Source organism: Micropterus dolomieu, linkage group LG09 (genome assembly GCF_021292245.1).
Source record: "Micropterus dolomieu isolate WLL.071019.BEF.003 ecotype Adirondacks linkage group LG09, ASM2129224v1, whole genome shotgun sequence".
In the NCBI taxonomy this organism is placed as follows: domain Eukaryota; kingdom Metazoa; phylum Chordata; class Actinopteri; order Centrarchiformes; family Centrarchidae; genus Micropterus; species Micropterus dolomieu.
In genome coordinates this window covers 19,331,406-19,358,553 of record NC_060158.1, presented here as the reverse complement: position 1 = coordinate 19,358,553, position 27,148 = coordinate 19,331,406, and the positions used below count along the sequence as shown (strand labels likewise).

At 41.1% G+C, this 27,148-nt stretch overlaps 1 protein-coding gene across 1 annotated transcript in view; it reads left to right on the top strand.

Annotated features, from left to right (window-relative positions):
* kcnh8 (potassium voltage-gated channel, subfamily H (eag-related), member 8) overlaps positions 1-21,486 on the top strand; it is a 54,691-nt gene extending 33,205 nt beyond the window's left edge. The window contains exons 10-16 of the mRNA XM_046059165.1: positions 3,974-4,223; positions 9,380-9,594; positions 10,887-10,925; positions 12,022-12,290; positions 13,526-13,641; positions 13,900-13,979; positions 20,896-21,486. Of these exons, the coding sequence (XP_045915121.1) occupies positions 3,974-4,223; positions 9,380-9,594; positions 10,887-10,925; positions 12,022-12,290; positions 13,526-13,641; positions 13,900-13,979; positions 20,896-21,486 (1,560 nt within the window). The remainder of the gene's footprint in view (positions 1-3,973; positions 4,224-9,379; positions 9,595-10,886; positions 10,926-12,021; positions 12,291-13,525; positions 13,642-13,899; positions 13,980-20,895) is intronic.
* The last annotated feature ends 5,662 nt before the right edge of the window (positions 21,487-27,148 follow it).

Below are 27,148 nucleotides of genomic sequence, written 5' to 3'. Positions count from 1 at the left end.
TAAGATAATAAGATAATATTTAGCTGGTTGGGTGGTTTGTCTGTTTATTTGATCACAGAAATTGTCAGCTTCCAATAAGAATCATGTTTAATCACATTTACATGTCAGAAGTATTTCCTTTGCTCATAGAAATAAGGTTTTTAGAAAGTAGATTATGTGGTTCCTTCTTGCCTCTGTCATGTTGGTAGTTGCCACTATGGAGCTTTTATCATTGCTCTAGGGATTTCTCATCAATCAAACGTGGCAGCAAACATTAAATACGAACTTGCTTTATTCCTTTTCAAATTGTTTTTGTTTAAAAATATCTACTGGCAATATCGATACAAGCATAATATACTAGCAGGAGTCTGTTTTTGAGATGTCTGTTTGTGTGTGAATCCATGAAAACAAGACAGAACATGACTGCTCCTTGTTGTATCTCTCACTGCATCATTGACCTGGTTTGAGCGGAGTGCATCCCATAAATGTGGCACTGCTCTCCTCACTGTAACTGAAACAGCCCCTTCCCACTTTGGCACTGTTTTTACATTAAATTAAAAATTAAAGTAGCATCCAAAAGATTTTCCCATTTTGCTTCACAGTCCCTTTCAGTCTACTTCATTCATACTTATGCTCCATTATCTCTTCCCTGTCTAACTCTCCCTTATCCCGTCCTTGTCTCTCTTGCTCTCATTCTTTATACCTGCAGCACTCATGCATGCATTGGTCTTTGGTAATGTGACAGCCATTATCCAGAGGATGTACTCCCGCTGGTCCCAGTACCACACCAGAACCAAAGACCTCAAGGACTTCATACGTGTCCATCATCTGCCGCAGAGCCTCAAGCAACGAATGTTGGAGTATTTTCAGACAACCTGGTCGGTCAACAACGGCATCGACTGTAATGAGGTACCAAAATCACATATACGCCTAATATATATAAATCCTTATCCTCCTTTTTAAGTTAACTTGTGTTTTTGACACCCAGCAGCACAGCGTATAGGGATCAATAATTAATTTGAAAGATCACATACTTCTCACTCCTCACATGTCATCCACATTGAAACTCGTCACAAGAGGGATAATATGATCGATACTCCAGGACCCTCCAGAATGTAAGAGCGTGATGTTTTCTTCAGCCCTGACTGACAAGGAGGAGACAGAGGACAAGAATGAGTCATTTGCAAGACAAGATATTTTGTAAACCTTGAGATTCAGGGGACCCTTTCTAGATTGTTTGTAGTTGAAGTCAGATTCATGTCATGACCCACGTACAAGGAATGTACAGAAATTTAACATAATGGGAGAGATGGTGACTTATTACTCATGGAACTGGACATCGTCTAAGGTAGTGGTAGGAAATAACTCAAGCATTGTACTGAAGTACATTTTTTGGGTACTTTATACTTCTACTTCACTATATTTCAGAGCAAAATGCTTTTACTTACTTTTTATTAGTTACAATTTACTTAAACCTACAGTGCGCAACTTTTGTCTCCCCCGCCTCTTCTGATAGTGAGAGTATGAGCTTATGACGAATAGGTTCTGCTGCCACTGCGGTTGCTCCCCCCCTTCAGCAATGGCAAACCGATCATTGCAGGTTGGCCGAAAACACAGCAGGTATATTGCCACAGACATCAGATTTAAAAGCTGCGAATGCAGAGAAGTCCCACACTCACACGCTTTAATTCAACTAAACTAACTTTTAAAACAACATTAAACTATCGAGCAGTGTACAAAGTAGTTCAAATTTAAACATATGTACATTTATGTTCTTTTACTTTTGTAAGATTTTGAATGCAGAACTTGAGTACATTGTTGGTCTAAGGAGACCGACGGAGTAATATGAGTGGGGTAGATATTGGATCCCACTGATTATACCCACACTAACTAACATTGTGGAGCATGTGATGTTGATGATCTTGGAATTTAACCATGCTACGGTGGCACTTGTTGCAGGTTGTGCCAGAAAAGTCTACTAAATTGACATGTATAAACAGTACAGATTAAAATAAACTGAGAAATGGAAACAGGTGGACACAGGGGACAGCTTAGAGAAAACACTAACAGAAAAGGAGGACCAATAACACCTTTTTTCGACAAGCCCAGAGAAACAGAGGCAACCAGTTAGTAGTCTAGTACAGTGGTTCCCAACCTGGGGTCCGCACCCCCCTAGGGCGGCGCCAGAGATTGCAGGGGGTGCCCAAAGCTTTATCTGTTTTGAGGTTGTCAAAAAAACTTTGGTTTGCACAGTTTTAAAAAATCATGATAACACACTAGAAAATTTATACAAAAGTCATTTTTTTCCTCACTTTAAATAGTAGGCAGACTACTTAGTAGTAGGGCTGTAATGGTTTTGAAACAGAGACCAAAATCGTGACACAAAAGTCCACGATCTGGTGTCGAGGATCCGAGAGACAGAACCGCGACACACCCACTCATTGGACTGTTGAGCTCTCATTAAGACAGTGCAACTGTGCCGCCACCAGCGGCCGGTGGAGGGTGGGCTCGGTAGCGGTGTATATTGTAGGCTATTTGTATTACAGTAGGTTACCTTAGATTAGTTTGTATTTACTTGAATCTGCTCCTCTGCTCTTCTCCCCACACTCACACACACCTAGCCTGCATCTCTGGTCTCTCACGAAAAACATGCCGGCTTGCTCTTTCTGTCTCTCTCTCCCTGTTATGTGTATGCTGATTTTCTCCATCAGCAGTACGTTTCATAAAGTCGCTGTGTTTAATAAACTCACCCGTGATTCAGTTTTAATGTGCGCCGCATGTGGAACTGAAACTTAACGTTAGTGAGTGACATCTGCAGTGGTGCGTTCACTGTCGCTCCGTAATGTAACATTTCCTGTGTGTCCGTTGACATAATACCAGATAACCTCTCCCTCACCGTTTCTCTGCAAAATGCTAAAGTGGGTTGCCAAATATACTTTGGCAGGTGCAACTATACCTGTAAACCAAGTAAATACCAAGTAAAGTATGTTGAAACCACTCAAGTTAGTGCAAGCTGTAGGCCTATAGGTAGACTATTTTGAAAATATTACACGTTATAAACCCCTTTTCTTGGTATTAAACAATACCAAGAAAAGGCCAACCAAGCCCAATGCCAGCTCTTGGTTGGCCTTCACCAAGAGCTGGCATTGATTTACACACAGCCATGGAGGTGTCATTTGACTCCATTTGTTCCTATTAGTAAGTAATTACATCATCTTTTTCTGTGTGCCTGTTTTGTCAGCTGTTGGGGGGGCTCAGCTTTTCTTGGATAAAAGTAGGGGGGGCGCCAAGGAAAAAAGGTTGGGAACCACTGGTCTTGTCCCTCCAGGCTCTGAATGCCTGCGAGACAGCTGTCAGAGCCCAGACCAGCTTTTAGATGGAGGGATGATTATGAATCCCAGACAGATGAATCATAGATGGGCCTGTTGATTAAAGTCACCCTGGCTCTGAAGACTCATTGATCGACTATGTGATGGTGAGCTCCAGATCGTTGTCCTTACAAGAAGACAGACAGCTAGGTTATATGCAATGTTTTGACGTTTGTGACTGTGATTTCCAGATCTTCATTGAGTCTTTATGTTATGAGTGTAGTAACTGTGCATATTGTGTTGATTTATACAGTAGCATATTAGTAAAGTATTAGAAATATTAGTGCTTCATAGTGTTTTCTTAATAATGATAAGTTTATTGAGTTTAGGTCAGTTTTCTATGCTCTGAACTAAATAATGCCTTGTTCTCAGATATCCTGTTAAATTGCTGACTGGATATGTATATATATATTTATCTTCCTATTAAACTATTGCTTTTGGGTGATGTGAATAAACCTCAGTTGACTTGACACTAATGTTTCCTGTGTGCAATAGCTTAGGAATCAAATCAAAGGTAACCAAGGCGGCAAATTTAATCACTGAGTTGCAGCATGGCTGTGTTTTCACAACTGTCGTGCCTCTCTCTGTCTCATTCCCTGCCTTTCACCCTCCCATCATCATCACAGCTGCTGAAGGACTTCCCGGATGAGCTGCGATCCGACATCACCATGCACCTTAACAAGGAGATCCTGGAGCTGTCGCTGTTTGCCTCAGCCAGTCGCGGCTGCCTGCGCTCCCTGTCGCTGCACATCAAGACCTCCTTCTGTGCTCCCGGAGAATACCTCCTCCGACAGGGCGACGCACTTCAGGCAATCTTCTTCGTCTGCTCAGGGTCCATGGAGGTGCTGAAAGACAGCATGGTGCTGGCCATCCTGGGTACGTTAAAGGATGAAGGGATGGAGGGGAGGAAGAGGGGTGGTGTGTGGAAGAAGGGGCAACAATCCCTCAGTACCATCATTATAGTTTTACAAAGAAACACCCAGCAGCAGGCATCATAATAAAGCTCTGTGCAGCTCATTGTGATAAAGCTGGGTCTGTAAATGAGCCCATTGTTTAGAAATAGTAGCATTACAGTGTCCTAAAGGATACAGCTCATTCTCAGACTCAGATTTTTATTAAACTCCCATAAAAGCAACTCTAGTTAGATGCCATTTTTTAGCAATAAGAGCCAAAGAAGGACTTCTCTAACTGCGAACACAATGAGATTCCTAATAGCCAAAGCCTTACTTGATGTTGCGTGAAATAACTGTGTTGATTATTATCGGCAGGTCCAGTGACAGTGAGCAGAGCTGACAGGCACATATTGAAACAGACACTGATATTCAGCCATTGCAGATGTATTATATACCACTATGCAAACTAAGATTATCCACTACCACACAGGTTGATTCCCTCCCATAGTGATGTCCAACTGAGTACGGTCAAGACTGTTCAATAGCATTGTAATTCACTCCTGTCCACTTTAATCTGTGTTGTCCAGTTCAGTCCGGCCCATTTCATCACTCCATTTCACTGGAGTCAGGAAATTTCAGTTCCGTCTAGTCTTGGCCAGTTTAGTGCTGTCCGCTCCAGTCCATGGTCGGAGGAGTTGAAGTCAGTTTTTATAATGCACCCAGGGCCAAATTTGTATGCATTTTCATTCATAGTGTTAAATGATTGTTTGATTTGCTAAGGCAGCAGCTAATTACAATATAAGCTGCAAACATCGACGTCTGTGCATTCTACAACAGAAACAGAACAATATAAAACCTAAAATGTATATTTCAGTGGTGCGATAATCCTGAAATCAGCAATTTCAGGGGGCGGAACTGTAGGGATTCTAAAATAGAAATTGGCCTCTCATTAATGGAGGAACAAGGTTCCATAACATTTGCTAAAGCTGCAATTCAGCTCAAACTAAGAAAAGATATTTATTTTATTCATAAAATTAAAATAACAACACTTTTATAGAAAGTGTTGTGCTGCTAATGCAGTGGGGGTCATTATGTGAAGTTCTAATGAAAGGAAGAATAGATGAAATTGTATAAAAGGATGCATAAAAGAAAAGACTGCTTGTTAAAAATCCATCGCAATCAGTGGCAGACCACCTCAGGAGAGCAAACTGACCCAGATAAGGAAACTGGTCCAACAGACCACAGTTCAACCACAGGAGGTGTATGGTGTGTGTGGTACTTACATGAGTGGTGTCTAGATATAATCTCCAGATAATAGCAACAAAAAACACGTCTTATCAAAAGTGTGCAATTACTGGAGTGCGTTAGTTACTCAGTACACATCAAGTTGGAGTAAAAGTCACTTTTCTCAAATTTTTTTATGAACTACTGGACTTGCTATAATAAACAATTCTGACATTTTCTGTATATATCCCATAATCATCCCTATATGTATTTTGAAGCAGATTTGATCCAAACAGTTTGATGATGAACACATATTAAAACATTTTCTGTTCTTAATAGAATTATTTGACATTTTGGGAAATATCGCTTTCTTGTTGAGAGTTAGATGAGAAGGTTGATACCCCTTTCGTGCAAATGACAAATTTATATTAGCTTTCTGGTATGCTTCTAATTATTACTGTTCTCTTCTTCATACATGTTATAGACTAATCTGGCAGCAGAATGTGTGTGCCAGGAAAGTGTGTGTGTTTGAGTGAGTCAGTGAGAGAAAGCTAGTTAAACATCACTTTGTCTCTTTTGGTGCAGTACTGACAATCATCATCTCACTGTTATCGTGTTTGTGTCTATGTGTGTGAGTGCATGTGCAAAGTGTGTCTACCTGTTGTTTGTTTCAGTACCTGCATGCTAGCACTCCTGTTGAAAAAAAGTTTGTGTGCGTTTGGGCGTGTGTGTGTATGGAGTAGGTGGAATTGTTTACTGCTGTTAAGAGTGATTGTGTGGGTGGGTGTGTGGGTTGGTGCATATGTGTGTGTGTGTAGGCTTGACAAGCGGAGAGCATTGTCTCTGTGCTTTCTGTGCAGAAGGTCAGGCTGACATTGAATGTCTGACTGAAGGAGAAAAAATCTTCTCTCTTTCTCTGTTTCTCTTTTTCTGTGTTTGTCTCTCTACTCTCCTCATCCTTGTCACACTACAAGTCCACAGCCGCAGCTCAGTACCACATAATAGAGAGTGGGTAAGAGCAAGAGAGGCCATGTTGCGAGACATTAAACAGAGACAGTGAGAGGATGAGGAGAAAGTGGGGTTGATGGAGAGAGAGTAAAAAAGAGAATGTGTGTAGTAGAATATCTGACACAAATTAAACAAAAGTCAGGGGGCTGGACAGAGGGAAGACAGAGACCAGGTCGGGAGAGAGTGTGAAAGAAAGAGAAGGAAAGCAGAGCTTGAAAAAGAAAATAAATACCGATAATGCTGAGGGAGTAAGCAGGGCAGGAAGGGATAAGAGAAAAAAAAGAGGGGAGGAGGAAAATTGAGGAGGGTGAACAGCTCAGCTGAGGTAAGGTGGGTTAAGGAAGAAAGGAAAGAATGTAATGAAAGTCATAAAAAGTAATGAAAGAAGAACAGCAGGAAGGAAGATAGGAAGGAAAGAGTAATATAGAAAGGAAATATGTGAGGGGGGACAGGGAGTAAAAAAGAAAGGAAGAGAGCAAGGAAAAAAACAGGAAGGGTGGAAGATTGGAAAACAAATGGAGGAAGAATGTCAGAAAATGGAAAAAAGGAGGGAGGGAAGTGAGAAAGGAAGAAAACCGTGAAGAAGGAGGATAGGGAGAAAAAAAAGAAGGAAATGTGGGGGGAACAGGGAGTAAATAACAAAAGGAAAAGAGCAAGGAAGAAAACAGGAAGGAAACAAGTGTGGAAAACGAGGAGGAATAATGAAAGAATACAGGGAAAAGACAAGAAAGGAAGGAAAGAGGGAGGGAGGAGAGTGAGCAAGGAAGAAACAGGAAGGAAGCAATGATGGAAGGATGGAAAACAAAGGGTGTGAGAGTGGAAGAAAACAGGGAAGGAGGATAGGTAGGAAAAGAAGTAAGTAATTAAAATGGGGAATAGGAAGGTAAGAGAGGACAGAAAGCAGAGAAGTACGGAGGACAAAGGAAGTTAAACAGGGATAAAAGGAAAGGAGGAAAACAGATGTATAGGGGAAGAGAGAAAAGAGTCATGGACAGAGACGAAGGACACAGAGGAGATACAGAAAGGGAGGCAGCTAGAAGGAAACAGACAATGACAAAGGGTTTTGATATAGCAGGAGGAGTGAGAAATGTAGGTGAGAAGGAGTGGACTGAGAGACGGGGGGGGGGGGGGGGGGGGGGGGCTGAGAACAGTCACGACTGCCCCTCCATCAGCCTCAGTGTAATTGAGCAGTGTTCACAGTTCGCATTGACCATAATGAATATTTTATCACTGCATTAACACTAACGGGGTGCTTAGCGTCGTCCTGTATGTATGAAGAGAACAGGAAGCAGCTGTCACCACGTCATTCAAACTGTATAATTTACTAAAAGCAGCGGGAGTGAATGTTTTATAAATAATAATCACATACTGTAAACAGTAATATTTCTGTTCATTCACAGTCTATGTACTGGTTGTTTTAGGTAGTATTCAGTGATTGGTTCCCCAGCAATACCTCTTGTTACTTGAGTTAAATCTCATTTGCTTATTTAAGTTAAGTAGCAGATGCATTCATGTGATCACTTGTGCTTTTAAAGCTGCAGTGCGAAACCTTTGTCTCCCCTTGCAGTCCCCTGGCAGTGAGAGTTAATAACACAAAGACCGTCGATGCAATGCTTATGACATATCCCGACATGTGAGCTAGCACCAGGCTCAAGTAATAGATATGTAGAAATACATAGAGACATTTCAAAAGTTCCAAGACAGTAATCCATTATTTAGGTAGAGTAAATGTAATACCTACATAGCCTAGTCCAAATATTTTACAACCTGTCCCACCGTAGGCTCTGCTGTAGCTTACTCCATTGCTCCAGTCGCTCCAGTTGCTCCAGAGCCATGTAGAAAGAAAGTTGCGTCATCTCTGCCCAATTTCAAATCAAATGTCTTTATTGATATGACTGCATAGAAATCAATGTTGCCGCGTATTAACACAAACTATACAATCAAAATTAACAAAATAAACATTCTCTCCAATGGACCTTTTTTTCACAGCAATGGTGGATTGTGTAGCTCTCTATGGCTCTGGGTCTCTCCCCCACAGACACCGGATATAAAAACTCCAGTACACTGTGAAATACAGAGAAATTTACCTGCCAGTGAATGTAACGGACATTCATTTATATGTAAAAGTCCCCCACACACGCTTTAAACATCATTTTACAAGTAACTGGTAACAGTTGCTGAGCAACAGACATTAATGTTAATGAAGAAAGGGAATAGAAAAGCTTGTTGTCAGCTCTGTGTATTTGTTTTTAATGTAGAGGGAAAAGAGATGCAAGAAGCACATGAAGCAGAAGTTACAGTTGTCAAAAGCCTTACTGTAATTACAGTGACCTTAAAGGATGGTGGAATGGCAGTGTCCTATTGTTTGCCTTAGTTATAACTCACCCTGGTTAAAAGAAATATAATCAAGTTAAGAATATGGCAACAATTCAAACTAAGAAAACTTTAATTTAATTTAATAAGTTTAAGTGATTTTTTAGAGCAAAAGACTACAAAATTAAAAACCAGTGACTTTTTTTTAATGTTTGATGACTTAATGCCTTTTTAAACATTTGTTACATTATAACTCTTTCATTAACATGAATATAGCTATTAGTTAACCTGCAACCTACAACTTAAAACTTTTCTTTTCTCTATTCTTTGCTTTGTGACTCAGAGGGCAGAGCAAGGTACAGTACAGATCCTCTGCAGATGATAAGGATTCAGTCTAGCTTACATCGTCTGCAGCACAGATGCCTGCTGACATAAGGGCTTGAGCCAAGTCTTGACTAGACAGGTGGTCTAAACAACCCGTCTACCATCTCAGAAACGCTCTGATAAATGGAAGATCATCTGAAATGTGTATAAATAAACATGATGCCTTGATCCCTATTCTGACCTACATTGTCCGTGTCTCTCTCTGAGCAGGTAAAGGCGACCTGATTGGGGCGAACCTGTCCTTAGATGACCGAGTGATAAAAACCAATGCAGACGTGAAAGCCCTGACCTACTGTGACCTGCAGTGCATCAACCTGAAGGGGCTGTACGAGGTGTTGGACCTCTACCCTGAATACTCACACCGCTTCGTCCAGGACATCCAGCAGGACCTCACATACAACTTGAAGGAGGGACATGAGACACATGTAATTCCATTCAAGTAGCATTGATTCCTATATGAGAATGTTGAAGGTGCCGCCGTCTCTGCTGTCTTTACAGTATGACTGAGGTTTTTCACCCAAAAATACACTGTTTTTTAAAAGTCCAAAAGCCCAAAAGATATTATGTTTCATGCTGTAAGAGGACAATGTTCACTGTAGTTTACATTAATGAGATCCTCTTGTGATGTTGACAAAAAAGCCTCCGCTAACAGAAAGTAAAAAGAAAAGTGTGGAGGAAATATAAGTTAGGTGCTAATTATGCACCAGAGTCTCCTGAAGAAAAAAAACAATCAAATGTTTTATTTAAATCACATTTTCAGTTAATGGTTCTATTATTAACTTTTCTTAGTAGATCTTTACCCGAGTTATAATAAAGTATATATTTCCTGATTCTTTTTGTACTGAAAACAAACACCCAGAAATTAATTATCACTGGGAATAACACACAGCAGCACAGCGCATGACAAGCGCTTTATACATGCTTGCCAATTTTGCTGTATAATGAATCAAGGTACTGTCATAACGTGTAAGAATGACTGATGGGTGGAGTGAGAGGAAAGAGGAAGGCAAGAAGGGCTGGAGTTGGGAGGGTGAGAAATGGACTTTGAGGGTGGCTGGAGAACAGGGAAACGCTTTAAAATAAGAAAAGTGTGTGTGTGTGTGTGTGTGTGTGTGTGTGTGTGTGTGTGAGAGAGAGGGAGAGAGAGAAGGAGAGAGGGAGAGAGAGAGGGAGAGAGAGAAGGAGAGAGGACAAAAATAGCTTTGGCACTTGGAGGAGCTCTGCTGCTGTAATTACAGTCAGGTGTTTCTGCCTCTCCAGCCCAAATACCACTGGTCCACTTACACACACACACACACACACACACACACACACTACTACCTGCTGCAGGGCTTTTAGGTGAAGCTAATGTACAGAGGGGCAGCTCGAATCTCAAGACAGAGTAGAGTTAAAATGAAGACGAGGAGGAAGGAGGAAGCTCAGGATGGAGGATGTGTTTGTGGCTGAGAGGTTGAGATTGCAGTCTGGATATTACTGTGCTGTATATGAAAACAGTGCATAGTATCAGTGTGTAAAGGTGAATTATTTTCCATCATTGGATCACCGAAAGCCATGTAGTCAGACATCATATCCTTGAACCCGCTTTGCAAAGTGATTTACGGCTAAGCACTGTGAAATGACTCCTCCGTAATTTAAAACCAAGAAAAGAAAGGCCACATCTTGATTGCTCTTTCCTGCAGTTCATTTATTGTATATTATCTCTCTGGCACTCTTCCAGGTGAAGGCCAGACTGTCCACAACAGCTGTAGATCCTCAGGTAAGAGACCACAGAAACACTGATTGATGATTTACAGTCTAAGGGCAGGCGCCATTAACTCAAAAGATGTCGATCCCCTCGCCCTGTTGATTAATACCAGTCCACAATGTTTTAATCAGCCTGCAATAGAAAATAATAAAATGCAAATTAATGCTCATCAGTTTTTCTGTCCCTAAGAAAAGTCTTCAGGGCGACCCGGCAATAGACCTCCAACACTGATAATGGACAGTCACTCAGACTTAATGATTCTGATGGAGAGATTGTTTTTTTCTTCTTGGAGGAAGATCAATTCTGCAAAGAATGAGTTAGCATTCATTAAAGGAGGACTGTTCTTTGAATGTCTCAAATCTGCAAAAATACCACATGCATAATAAGCTGTACTGCCATATTTTACAAAAAATCTATTCAGCTGGTGTTGGTTTCTCCTGAGTTGCGTTAGAGGTCACTGATCATGTCACTGTGGACCTTATTTCTGTTATTACCCGATTGTATCCTCATGTTATGGTTGATCAGTGTCCTTGCAATATTGCTCTGCAGACCCTTGACCAAAGATGACAGGGGTCTCTGTGTTTATTAAGACCGATGAGTTCACCAGTGTTGCCTTCATTATTCTACAGGTCACAGTTTCAGTCTAAAATGTTGATCTGGTGGTTTCTGGTCAACATTGTCACTTCCAATCCAGCTGAGTGGTCTGCTCCTTGAACTTAGAAGTCATCAGTTCATTGAAAACACCTCTGTGTATTTCAGGGTCATGGTAATAACTGTACAAACACAGCTTAGTGTATTCAGCATCTTCAGAGAAAGCAGAAAAAATGAGGATGGCAACATTTGCTGTGACACAAAAAACGAGGCATTTAAGCAAATTTGACACCATCAAGGCTGATGCGTCAGATGACTTGATTCAATATGAATAGATTTTAATTTCATGTCAGCTCTGCTTTTTCCATAGTTATTTAATCTCCAAAACTTCTCTTAGTATCCACAGTCAAAGTTTGTTTTTCAAAATTCCAATTAAATCACAGGCGATTGATATTTGTTGCTACATTCCAAGATTCTTTTCATGTATTTTTTATACATAATTTCATTTTATTTGCAGTCCGGAGTGGGAAGGAATGGACGAGTGGTTCAGGGCTATCCGACCATCATCGAGGCACAGGAGGAACATGAGGAAGAGGAAGAAAATGAGGCCATGTCTGTTTCTCTGTCATCTGAGCGGAACTGGACAGAGAACCTCAGGGACGCGGGTGGGAAGTCTCCACTGAGCCGACCGAGCCAGAAGACCACGGGGCAGAGCTCCAGGAGGTCTCGGAGGGAGATCCAGGAAATTACTTTCACCACTTTAGACCCTTCCAACCTGAGCCCCAGGTGAGTTTGATTCCCACCCAATTTTTCTGTATCTGCATGTGTAGACCTGTGTATCTGTGACTCTGTGTTATGCCTGCTTTTGTCATTGTCTAGCACAGTATATGAGGTAAATGAGGACAAGATATTTAGTATAATTATGAGAGGGATTTAAATCAGATACTCCACTTTTGTTTGGATCACTCAAAGGTAAATTGTTGGCCAAACATCCCTCACTCGCGTTATTTGATCAGGAGGGAGATCACGACAGAGAAATGAATGAATTAGACCACTCTCTTTTTGAAATTTAAATACCTAATTTAGATATATTAGGGAATTTAGATGTATTTGGATTGATTTACAGTATATACATTTTCACTTAGGGGTGTACTCATTTTTGATGCCAGTGGTTTAGACATTAATGTCTGTGTGATGTGTTATTTTGAGGGGACAGCAAATTTACATTATTATACAAGCGGTACACTCACTACTTTACTTTGTTGCAAAGTGTCATTTCTTCAGTGTTGTCACATGAAAAGATATAATGAAATATTTACAAAAATGCAAGGTGTGTACTCACTTTTGTGAGATACTGTATAACAAGCCGGATGGTCCCTCTCCTCTTTTGCCCCGAGGACGGGGAGTCCATGATTTCCAGACAGAATTTAGACTTTGCCTCAGTCCATCTTAAATGAGCTTGGGCCTACAGAAAGTGGATGTTTCTGGATATGGTTTGTAAATGGTTTCCTCTTCACATGGTAGAGTTTCAGCTTGCATTTGTGGATGCCATTGTTGCACGAACATTGTTCACAGACAATGGTTTTTGGAAGTGTTCCAATGTTGTCTTTGTGCTATGCTATTTTCAATTAAATATGGGTTTTCAATGTTTTGCACATAATCACATTTTGTTTTTATTTACATTTTACACAGCGTGCCAACTTTTTTGGAAACTGGGTTGTATAACGTGTTAATTAGGGAGCTTCAGAGGTGTTTGTAGGGAGTTTTTATTTGATTTTAATAGAGCAAGGCTGTTTCTCTTTATTTTCTCTCTGTGTATTTATGATAAGCTAAGCTAAGCGGCTGCAATCTGTAGCTTCATATTTACCGTGTAAACTTCTGAGTAGTACTGATTTTGTCATCTAACTCTTGGCAAAAAAGCCAAAATTATTACGTCATCAGTAACAATCTTTACTTTCCTACACACACAAACACACACACACACACACACACACACACACACACACACACACTCTTTGCAGGATAGTTGACGGCACTGAAGACAGTGAGGTGACAGAGAGTTCCCTGGCCTTCTCCTTCTCCACCAGCCGAGGCTGTCCTGTCAGTGAACCAGCCAGTGCCTCAGCATCTGCCACAGGTCCTCCAACCCTACAGTATACAGCAATTACCTTTCAAATGCGACTCAATACGCCTTAACTTCCCACATCCTGGGAAGTGAAAAATGTTCACATCCAAATCTTTGCAGTACTGTTGAATAATGCGGCTGATTAATGTGCACTTTCTGCCGATGCCTACAGCATTTATCAGCTGCCTTTATGCCATAACTGCTGGGTTTAAATTTGTAGTTGTTATTCGGCACTTGAAGTGATTTGTAATTTGCTAATTTGTGTCACAGATATGCTGCAGATCAGCACAGCAGAGTTAGCTGCTAAAGCAGAGGAGACCAGACGACAACTGCAACACCTCGACCAGCAGGTAGGACTCTGTGTGTGTGTGTGTGTGTGTGTGTGTGTGTGTGTGTGATAAGAGAGAGAGAGAGATAGACGGAGAAAGAGACAGACAGGTGGGCTCAGGTAAGCACAAGACATATGGCTATATCAGCATGTCAGGCACAAGACGGGTAAAAGGATTGGGAGAAGTAATGAAGCAAAGAAAGATGAAAAATAAATAAATAGGCATAAAGAATTGACAATAAGTGATTAATAATGAGATATTATAGATTAGTAGCATTTTTTAAACTATCTAAAAGCCTACATTAATATGCTTTTATTGAATTTACAATAAACTTGCCTCTGTAGTCTGTAGAAATCATGACCTGTTTCTTTTGTTTTTGTATCACCAGGACTTAGTAGACCTACTGTGCCTTGTCATTCTCATTGTATAGTATCATGTTTGAATGTTTTATAGGCTTTAGTGCTTCATTGTTGTGTTCACACAAACACACACACACAGCCTCTCGTGCTGTATCCTATGGTTTTGATTGGCGGGTGGCTAAATTGACATTAGACTTTTGGCAGGTGAGGAGGAGTGTTTGCTTCCTCCTGCTAAGCCTCAGTATGCATCCTGGGATGAGCAGATAGAGGCAGACAGAAAAAGAGAAACAAATGAGAGGGAAATGTGGAGGAAAGGGGGAATCGGCAAATAGCTTTATGAGAAGAAACAAAAACAAATCAGAGAGGGATTTTAAAAAAGGGAGCGTGAAAGACAAGGGCACAGCACCTTCACATTTATACGTATTGGTCCTGTTGTCTTTTCTTTGTCGCTGTGGGTTACCAGTGTTTGACAGGAAGTCTCTCAGCATGGTGTTTTAGGTTGTTAATCCTCACTTGGATCCATCCACACCGATCACCATAGGAGATGAAAAGGAGGCGTTGGTTTTAAACCCTATCTGCTCTCTCCACAAACACAGATACAAATGATAGATGAGGGCATTGTATGTTATTTGGCACATACAGGATACTTCCAGCAGTATTTATTTGCAAAACAAATTGTTATTGTTAGAGACAAAATAAATGTATTTTTATATGTGATAGCATTAGCCACCTTGGACAGTGTTGAGTCTGTAACATACAAATTGAACGGCCAGTCCTCCCAAGAACTATAATTCACTGCTGTGGTCAGCTCATGCACCCTTTGTCATGAGTGCAGTGCAGTGCAATGAAAATAATCTAATGTTCCTCTTCAGTTTTTGTTGTTGCATCTCAACTGTAGTTGAAACTTCACCAGAGAACACTTAAACACTAGTGAAAAACAGCTTAACAAAAAGCAGCCTGCATTAGCCCAATTTGTTGGGAAGTTCCTGTTCTCTCAGTCAAAATCAAGAAGCAGGGGCCTTTTAAGACTTGTACCCTTAATGGTGAATAAGAAAGCCTAAACTGCATGTAAACATGAGATGTGGCCATCTGAACAAAAAACTGACAAGCGCAATTTCTTTGCTGATTCTGACCTGAATTACACAAAGTTGGCAGCATTTTAATGAACAACACATTGTGTGAACACATTAATAAACCAGCTCTGCCTTACTCTGTGACCTCTAATCTTTACTCTTTAACCTTCTGCTAAATCTATGCAACTGAGTGGTTTACTCTAGTGGGAGCTGAATAAGCCATTTATATAGCTAAAGAGAAGCCTAACATGGTAACCTTACTGTGTACCGTGTCATGTAAATCATGATGAACAGCTTCCAGAGATGCTCACAAGTCATTTTTTGCTAGTCCATGTCAAGTCTAAAGTCTCTTATGGTTGTAATGAGCGTTGCATAGCTATATCTAAGGAATTCAAAGCATGTACTGTATTATAATCACTCCTCTCTATTTGCATACAGTATCAGCATTGATTAGCATTTGCTATATGATCACTTTAAACAGGCTATATCAATGCAGTATGAAAAAAAACAGACAGTGAAAGCTTACCTTTAAAATTAATAACGGTATTTTGCCTTGTAACGTGAACATACAGCTACTATTTAGTATTGTCTAAAAATGGATCCAGACTAAAGTAACTCATGGCAAGAGGACAATATTGCTAACATTATTGGCCATGCAATTATAACCGTTACTTATTTTTCTATAACAGTTAGAACCACACTGTATAATTACAATGGGATTCCAACTGATGACAATTTATAATCTACTGTAAATGAACACATCCCTCTAGCCTTTCAAACCCAGTATATAAGCCAGTAATAAGCTTGTAACATTACGTTGTAAGCAATAAACCTGTGACCTGCCTGGAGCTTACGTTAATATTTAATGTGGTCTTTCTCTCGGTTTAACATTTAACTGCGGAACGTGGATGATTACGTTACCATTTTTATAGTCATGGCACAGCCAGCATGCAAACAAGTGTGGCAAGCAAACAAACACGCATCTTTTCAAAATATACAGCGAATGCTAATATAATCAAGTTAACCACCCTCAGCTACAAAGCTAACATGTTTGCACACTGTCCAGGTGACTCACCAACAGGTGCATTTCATAAAATTTGAATATAGTGGGAAAGTTCATTTATTTCTATCATTTTATTTTCATAAATTCTAGATTCATTACACATAAAGTGAAATATGTCAGCATTTTTTTTGTTTCAATCTTGACTCTTATGGCTTTACTGCTCATGGAAATCAAAAATCCATATCTCAAAATAGAAAATTAGAATATTAGAATAAAGAATGTATGAAACAGAAATGTTGACCTGAGAAGAGGCTTTAATCTCCCCATCTGGCTCAATACACACAACCACAATCATGGAGAGGATGTCTGACTTGACAGTTCTCCAGAAGACACTCATTGACACAAGCAGGGTAAGCCACAGAAGGTCATTTTTTAAAGGGTGACTGTTCACAGAGTGCTGCGTGTGGCAGGAAAAGATGCACAAGCAACAGGGATGACCGCAGCCTTGAGAGGATTGCCAAGAAAAGTTGATTCAAGAACTCGGGGGAGCTTCACAAGAAATAGAGTGAGGCTGGAGTCAGTGCATCAAGACGGGTCCAGGAAATGAGCTCCAAATGTCGCATTGCTAGTGTCAAGCCATCACTGAACCAGAGACAACGTCAGAAGTGTCTTACCTGGGCTAAGGAGAAACCAAACTGGACCGGTGCTCAGTGGTCCAAAGTCCTCTTTTCAGATGAAAGTAAATTCTGCATTTAATTTTGGAAATCAAGGTCCCACAGTCTGGAGGACAAGTGGAGAGGCACAGAATCTAAGTGGCTTGAAGTCCAGTGTGAAGTTTCAACAATCAGTGACAATTTGGGGTGCCATGTCATCTGCTGGTGTTGGTCTACTGTGTTTTATCAAGTCTAGAGCCAATGCAGCCGTCTACCCGGAGATTTTAGAGCTCGTCATGCTTCCGTCTGCTGACAAACGTTATGGAGATGTTGGTTTCCATTTCCAGCAGGAATTGGTACCTGCCCACAGTGCCAAACGACTGGTAACCGGTTTGCTGACCATGGTATTACTGTGCTTGGTTGCCCAGCCAACTCACCTGACCTGAACCCCTGACCTGAACCCAGAATCTATGGGGTATTGTCAAGAGGAAAGTGAGAGACACCAGACCCAACAATACAGATGAGCTGAAGGCTCCTATCAAAGCAACCTGGGCTTCCATAACACCTCAGCAGAGCCACAGGCTACTTGCCTCCATGCCACACCGCATTGATTCTGTGACACCGCAGTTATTCGTGCAAAATGAGCCCCAACCAAGTGCTGAGTGCAAAAAGGGGGTGGGGGGGGGGGGTCAACATTTCTGTACTATAAATTCCTTATAAATATACATTATACATACTGTATATATTTTGAGGTATGGATTTTTGATTTCCATGGGCTCTAAGCTGTAATCATCTAGATTAAAACAAGAAATATTTCACTTTATGTGTAATGAATCTAGAATATATGAAAGTTTAACTTTTTGAATAAAATCATGATGATATTCTAATTTTATGAGATGCACCTGTGTCTGGTTGCGTTGTGGTCCACCCAGAATCCTTTACCTTGATACTGCAGACTTTAGCGATTCCTTTGGTTAGGGCCTTGTGTGAAGTTATTATAGCCAAAGGTTATGACAAATGGCACAGCAGCTGCAGGGGTGCTCGCCATGGTGTTGTTGCTGCAGCTTTAAAGTCATGATGACTGAGTCATCTGTGGCTGCCCACACCAGATGCTTAAGGTTAAGCATTATAATAAGGGAGGCAATGACATTCAGCTCATCTGACATTTCCTTTAAACTGTTAATGCACCAAAGAATTAAAATAAAGATTGTTCACGATTTCCAAATCTCAAGTTAAAGTTGACTCTCAAGTCTTTTGAGGAGTCTCAATTCAAGTATCAAGTCATTGTGTGTGCCCATGAGTGAGTCCCCATCTCTTTCAGCTACACAGGAGAGCTGGAAGAATGAGAGCTTTGCCTGCACAGTCCTTGTAATTGCAGAATTCGAATTCCAAGTTCTTCCTTCTTATCTATTTAACATAACACACAGTGGGTAACATATGCATTTATTTTGATTCATGTTAGTGGTCACATGACAAATGTATCTCCAATATTCCCTCTCCCTTTAGCTCTGTTTTGGTCTTCTTGGTTGGTGGAACATGCAGGATGTAATTTAGGCCCGAGTCACTAAAGACCCCTGGTATGTGTTTAAGGATTAAAATAATAATTACTGATTATGAATCCATTGTCGTAGTTTCATTTAATCTGGCTCATATGTTTTATAACTCGTGTTAAGTTAGTATAAGCTTTGTAATACATAACGATTGTATCACTGATTGTTTATTGGGCTTAACATTCACCTGTAGCTCCAGTGGGTTCTGGTCATCCATGGCTGCTGTTTTGTTTGACCATCTCCACGGACAGTTAGCGGTGGAAGGAGTGGAATCATGTTGACAGCGTGTCCGATTGGACTGTCCTGTCGCTCTCAGCTTTCTATTTTTATCAGAGCCAGAGTTTAGACCCAGGCTTTTATCAGCCACTCCAGAGATGGGAGAATTGTGAAAGAGGGATAGTAGAGAGAATATTTAACTCTATTAAAACTACTATGAGGGAATAATTCACATTTTCGAATTCACAAATGCATGAATTTATAGTATGTATGTCTTGCAAAGTTTGTCCATGTATCTGAGAAAGGAAGAGGGAGCCCCTAGCCTTACTAATGCACAGAGCCTGATCACCTCTTGACATATTCACACAGCGACTGGAGCTGTGTGTCCTGCTGAGGGCTGATGTGCATCCAGTAGCACTGATGTGCATGACTGGCCTGATGAATGGTCATGAGTGCTATGACTGGCAGAAGCAGATGGCACATTGGCAGGGCTTCGTGGTTGTGCCCTCTGTGGACATGTCACATGCAGAGACCAACTAATCACCAGCCCCTCCCCCTCAGCATCAGTGTAATGACCAATTATAGCAACACGATGTTACATGTAAAACAGCAGGCAGGAGGAGAGAAAAATATTTTGACCCAAAATGACTGACCTGAAAATACCAAATTCTTAATTATGTACTGTACGTCCTGGGGCTTTTTGTTCCTGGAGATTAGAAAGTGTTTCCTCAAAAGTGTTATTCTAACCAGAAAAGTCTATATGGCAGTGGTGGGGTGGTAAAGCACCATATACTAAGGCTAAAGTCCTTATGGCAGCTGCCTTCAGCTTCTTTGCTGTACGTCATCCTCTCTCTTTCCCACATTTCAACACTTCCTTCTCTTGAGCTGTACTATCAGAAATAAAGGCAAAACTCCCCCCCCCCACAAAAAATATGGCACTGATTTGAATACCGGAGGTGGTGACATAATCAAATGGCTCAAGAAACGAGAGGCATACTGGATTTACAAGCTAAAGAATTGGTCACAAATAATTGCAAACATGATTCTATTTCAGACTGCACATGGTTTGAGTAGTTTTCCACAACAGCAGGAGATAGTAAAGTTGGCTATCTTGCTAAGGAGTTGGAGGAGCCGGTCATCTGAAAACCTCCATCTAACAGTTCACGTGGTTGCTCCTCCTTCTTCCATTACTCCCTTGGTAAATGACTGCATTTACATAGTGCTTTTATCCAAACAGCTTTACAATTTGCCTCTCAATTTACTCACACGCTCACACAATGATGGCAGAGAGCAAACCACGCTAGGTGCTGACGCATTGATAATCAATGATCATGGTTAGTGGGAACCGCAGAGACAAACGAATGTGGCTGCTTCACAATAAAAGCATTGCAGTAACTTAAAACAGCTCTTATGGGCCTTTCAGATACAAAGTCATTTGCGTTACGCTGGCTACTGGGTTCAGAGCAAAAGGTGGAGCTTTCAGTCAGCAACAAATATGTATTTGTCCCCTGCTTTGAAGCTAGTGCAGTTCACTAGGCTACATTAAAAAGCATGAGTAGTAGCATGAAGTAGAGGGGGCACAAATGGGTTTTAACACAGGTGATGCTGCCTGTGTCCATTTCACATAACAAATGCTAAGCTATGTTTATGCATATTGCTACAACAAACTACCTGACTCCCGATGTCCCCTATTTACTGGCCATCCGGGTATTTGTGACAGCTCTGGTGCGCTGCACTTTGGTCGACACAACAACAAACTGTCCTGTGCTGTTGTATCTGAAGGGGCCATTGTAAAGAGAGCAAACAATAAACAATATGGCTGTTGTCAATTAGATCAAATTGTGCTGGATTACACGCATGCATCATTTCCTGTGAACCTCTCGCACATGGTAGGCAAACTAAATCCATTGCAGGATTTACAACTTGATTTCATGAAAATCTTAAGGTTTATAACTTTAAATGCTATTTATTTTTAATCATGCATTTGAGTGCCTGGAATTGGATTTTTATGCCACACCCCACCCATGGATGAGGCACTTTCTTCCTCTTTAAAACTAAAGATGGTTTGTGTTTATGTCTGCAGGTGAGCAACCTTGGGAGGGAAGTGGCCGACCTTGGACGAGTCATGAAGAGAATGGCCCAACTTATGGAGACCCTCATATCACCAATGCCTCAACCTACAATAGTCTGCCCCACACACTACTCCCCAGCACACCACACTTGCCAGCCCTATCCTAACCCTCCTCAGTCTTACCCTTTACCAACCTCTTCTCAGACTGCCTCCATCTGCATAGACACGCCCATGTCATTGCCATCTTCTCCCCTCACTATCCCACAGCAACACGGTGCAATATTCCATAAGGACTCCCTCACACATAGACCCCAGGATGTCCAGCTGGCGTACCCTACTATCCTGAGCTCAACTTTACCTCCAACTCCCAACTCGTCTGCCCTTCAACTACAGCCCATCATCACTGAGCCTCACCTGCCTTCCTCACCCGTCAGCTCACCTGAGATTTCCCACTACAAAGACGAGCTTTCTGGCTCCATCAGGTCAAAGGTACATAGTCCACCTACGCAAGACGTGGGAGATGATAGCCCTCATCAGAGCTCTGGGTGTTCTACACAAACTGGACTTGGTGGGACCTACCACAACCCAACCAAGGGTTTGTAGCAGCCCTCCATCTGAACTTTCCTGGACTCTGCAGAACTTTTTTCCAGAATATCTTTTGGGATATGTTCCTGAACTAAAGATCAAACTGATCAACTGGGGGTTACCCATATCATAGGAGGATGTTTGCAGGGATGCAACCCAGATTCCTTTTGTTTTAAAGGCACGTGTTTAAGAATCATGTTGCATGAAAACAAGTCCAGAAGGTTTAGGTGTGTTAGCTTTACCTTATAGAAATGTAGTTTTGTTAGACAGGATGTAGAGATTTTGGTCATATGTGGAACTGTGTGATGGCAGCTCTCTGAGTACAGCTAAACACCCCACCCCCCACCACCTTGAGGACGCAGCATGCCATAATGGGGGACAAAACGGATATGGAGGAGAGAGTTCTTTCTGTCCTCTCTTTTTTTGCTGGTTTCAGGTCGACTGGGCTGGTCGGATGAAGACAAAGCATCATGAGTGATGGAGGTGGGCTTTAGAGACAAAGATGGGAGGGGTATGTGCAGTTAATGTTTCCTTCCCCCAACGCTTCTTTCCTTGCTCACTCAACCTGTGCCTGATGCTCTGGATTGCATGGACCAGTGCGTGGCTGGTGGAACCAGGAGCACAGAATGTTGTGAGGAGAGACATGGGACGCATTGTGCTCTTTACCACCGGCCCTCAGGGAACAGGGGTGGAGGAAGTTGGTTAAGGAGGTGGTTGTGGGGGGGTTGTCATGCCTCGGGCAGCAGAGCCCCTGCTGTCGCCTGTCACACTGAGCACAGGGACCCTTTCTCCTTCTCTTTTCCAGTAGTTCTCTCCATTCACCTACCACTCTCTCTCTCTCCCTCCTTCTTTCCTCTTTCTCTTGCTCTCTGCATGCCTTTCCGAGCCTTTTGAGTAGTGCCTGTAGACAGACATTAACATGCTGCATGTCACCCTGTGGAACTCCAGCTTGCCATTTATCTATCTATTTAAAGGAAACACGGTTCAGTCTTTTAATAGCTGATCCTGGCATTTACTGATGCATATTTATTGGACGTTGAATAAGTTTAAACAACTGGGTAATTTTAGGCACAAGGTAGTCACCCATTTTGTGAAGTGGTCTGGAGCAAACTGCCGATACTAAAGTGGTTCATGACCCACAATGGAGGACATTTCCTTGATCATCACCCAGGGTTATTAGCTCTGAGATCCAGTTTCTCATCTGTTCAGAGCGAAGGCAATATTCCCACATAAAAGCACAATAAGGAAATAAAGACGCTTTTATATTTCTATGAATGTATCAATACTAAAGATGTATTTTTTTACCTCAAAGAATGCAGGAGTGTGGGATAGCAGTAAATGATGCCACTGTATATGACGTTATGGCAGTTCTGTTTGCTGGTACCAGCCAATGCAATCTTAAACCAGGAAAAAGGTCCTAATGCTCGTCCCGACAGATCTACTCTTTTCTTTTGAATTCATGTAGACTTGACTCTGCTTCTGCAAATGGAATGTACTGTAATCAAATTTTCCCTTAACATTTTGATATTTATTAGATAAAAAAACTGTTATGCTAATAAACGACAAATATGACTGTTATGTCCTTGCTTTTGTGTTTGTTCAGTGTTCACAGAAACATTCAATAAAGCAGGAAAGATGTCAGTAGTAGTCATTACATCAAGAAAATTTACCTTTTTCTCTTTTTCGAATACAAATATATAGTATATTTCTTAACACACATGTACAATACAATAATTAATGGCTGTCAAAGGCCTTAATTTAGATCTTATAAAATGTATTTCTGGATCAGTTTCATGGACATGGCTAAAATAGAAAACAGTTGCCTCTTGATGAGTTAACTCAAAGCCTACTTATCTAGTAAAATTAATTACATTTTTGTGCACAGATTTTTACAATTACCTTGCTGACATTCAGATAAATTAATGGGTGAATAATACATAACATCCTTGGATAATAGCTAAAGCAGGTATAAATTACGCTATGTGACATAAAAATTTAAGTCTCCAGCCATTCTAGAAGCTCTGTGAGGCTGTACTTCGGCATTGTGGTGTTTTCAGCTAAACGCTGCCAACAGCATGTAAACAATTACAATTTCAACATGCTGATGTTTAGCAGGTATAATGGTTACCTAACAGCTGAGGTGTTCATGGAAATGACATTTATAAAAGTATTTGGTCATAAACCAAAGTGGATAAACAAAAAATTGGGGATGACGGTAGAGGAACAGTTTATGGATCCCAAAGTTATTACAATGCATACTGAGGGGGGCAAGGATGTGTGTGCAGAATTTTATGGAAATCCATCCAGTAGCTATTAAGATGTTTCAGTCTGGACCAAAGTGGTGAACCGACAGACCGACAGACTAACAGACTGACTTTGCCATCCATAGAGCCTGCTAGTTTGGCTAAACACACGCAGATCATCATCAGCATAATTCATTTTTAGACATTGCACAAAAGCACAGAGACATCTTTAAGCATCTAAGACTGGGGCAGACTTTGTGTATCACAAGCTTGTTCCACAGTAACACTAAGACAGACTTATATTTATTCCATTGATTTGCAACTGACATGTTGCTGAGTTGTTCTTGGACTCTTCATACACTAACACAAAAATACACAAACACACAAAGTTAATAATGCCACATCTCCATCATGCAAGACTGTTGCTTTTCCACACTCTGTTGATTATAGTAGTGTGTATTTGCTTTGTGTGTGTGCGTGTGTGTGCGTGTGTGTGTTTGTCTTTTGTAAGCTGCTGCTACGGTTCATCTGAGGTGAAAGCGCGCCATTCGTCATATCCCACTGGTGACGTGGGCGGGGTTGAAAAGTGAGTAAGCATGCGTGCTAAGGATTACATTGACACATCTACCAGAGGTCCAGCTGCTCTCACCTGGTGAGGTGCTGCTTCACTGTGCATGATTGTCTGTTTGGAAGTGGAGCAGGGGGAATCAGATCTGTTTGAATTAGATACATGTGTTCAGCAGGGATGCAGGTGAGGTATACTTTATAGGTGTTTATGATGGAGATAACATTCCAACCATGTAAATGTGTGTGTGTGTGTGTGTGTGTGTGTGTGTGTGTGTGTGTGTGTGTGCTTGTGTGTATGTTATGAATGCATGCACGTGTGTAAATAATTTTCGAGGGGGCGATAATGTGAGTGCAGATTAGGATATGTGTAGTCAAAATACTCCACACTTATTACGTATATTTTAAAAGGTATTTTGTATAAAGAACTGGAAATACTGACAAGTCATCATTACCAACTAGTTTTGCAACACTTCTGCTGTGACAGAGATCTGCAATCTCAATAGCTATTCAGCCTACATACTGACAGTTAGTGGTAGCATCCAGTTGCAGATGTAGCACCCAGTGATTTTAAGCAGGTTTAGTATTCTGTCACATGATACAAACTTCATGCCCACTCCTCTCCCGTGGATTTTCCCAGGAAATTTGGCCCTGCCCTAGTTGACAGCATGTCGAGGCGTCTCTCTGCTGCTGCCACTTGCCTGCCAAAGACTGCCACTCCCCTTTCTGTGAACAGTGTATCACTAGCGTTACCACCCTGGTCACAAACTGTCTACAGCTCACAGAGCTGCTCCACTTGATTACTACATCAGATGGGCGAAACTTTTTCTAATATAAGTGTTCAAGGCAAGGGAACTTTATTTACATAACACATTTCATACACAGGGTAAATTCATAGTAAATATACTGACATAGCAGTGTGATGTTGTGTAATGTTTTTACAATTCTGATCTGAATCTGATTCGCAACAATCGGAAAGGAACAAAGCAATAAGATAATAACTTCAGTATAGCTACTGAGGCACACAGACACATCTTCACACACATTTGCAGATTTTTGCCACTACAGAAGTATAGTAAAAATCACATCTCAGAATCTGAATCAAAATCAGAATCGGCTTTATTGCCAGGTATGTGTACACATACGAGGAATGTGACTCAGGATTGTACATTACTCACAATGTGCTTACTCATACAATAATAAAATAACACTATAATAAAATCAAACACAGGCTAACTTAGAGTATAGAGAACACCAATCTACACACATCTGGGACAGATCTGCTCTCTGTCCCCAGAGTCAAAACTAAACATGGAGAAGCAGCGTTCAGTTTTTATGCTCCATATATCTGAAACAAACTCCCAGAAAACTGCAGGTCTGCTGAAACTGTCAGTTCTTTTAAATCAAGACTGAAGACTTTTCTTTTTACCACCAATTCAATCAAATGTAAGGCTGTAGATTAACTGTGACTTTTGCTGTCCTGTTTTACCCTGTTTTTCCTATTTAACTCTTTAAAATGTATTTTATCGAGTTTTATTTTCTATTTCACCCTTTTAAAATTTTTATTTTAATGTGTTTTTGTCAATTTCCTTTTGTTGCTTTTATGTTTTATGTAAAGCACTTTAAATTGCCTTGTTGTTGAAATGTGCTATAAAAATAAACTTGCCTTGCCTATAAACAAAAACAAAAATAAAAAAGACAGATTGACAAATAGTGCAGTGAGCAGAGTGGAAAGGATGCAGGAGTAACAAGTAACAATCAGCCTACATCAGAATCAGAATCAGAAATACTTTATTGATCCCCAAGGGTAAATTCTTTTGTCACAATTGCACACTTATATCACAAATATAAAGGATTGTGGGTATGTACAATATACACATTATTAAGAATTATTATGGTGAACCAAAAAGTACTAGTGAATAAATAGCAGCAGAGAATATTGCACATTAATTATTAAACAGGTAATATTGCATAGAAAATAGATAAGGTCTAGTTTAATAACTGACTAAGTGTCAGACACTTAAAGGGAGGAGTTATAAAGTTTGATGGCCACAGGCCACTTCCTGTGGCACTCTGTGGTGCATTGTGGGGGAATGAGTCTTGCACTGAAAGTGCTCCTGTGTTTGAGCAGCACGTCATGGAGTGAGTGGGAGACATTGTCCAAGATGACATGTAGTTTGGACAGCATCCTCCTCTCTGACACCACCAACAGAGAGTCCAGCTCCACCCCCACAACGTCACTGGCCTTGCAGATCAGTTTGTTGAACCTGCTGGCGTCCGCTACCTTCAACCTGCTGCCCCACCATGCAACAACAAACAGGATAGCACTGGCCACCACAGACTCATAAAACATCCTCAGCATCGTCCTGCAGATGTTGAAGGACCTCAGCTTCCTCAGAAAATAGAGACGGATTTGACCCTTCCTGTAGAGGCCTTGAGTGTTCTTGGCCCAGTCCAGTTTATTGTCAATATGTATAATATTTGTAATATGTCAGATATTTGTAATCCTCCACAATGTCCACACTGACCCCCTGGATGGAAACAGGGGTCACTGGTGCCTTGGTTCTCCTTAGAGCCACAACCAACTCCTTAGTCTTTGTCACGTTGAGCTGTAGGTGGTTCTGCTCGCACCATGTGACAAAGTCCCCCACCACAGCTCTGTACTCAGCCTCGTCACCCTTGCTGATACATCCAACCACAGCAGAGTCATCAGAAAACTTCTGAAGATGGCAGGACTCTGTGTGGTAGTTGAAGTCTGTGGTGTAGATGGTGAAGAGGAAGGGAGAGAGGACAGTCCCCTGTGTTGCTGACCACGCTGTCTGATACACAGTGTTGCAGGCACACATACTGTGGTCTGCCAGTCAGGTAGTCAA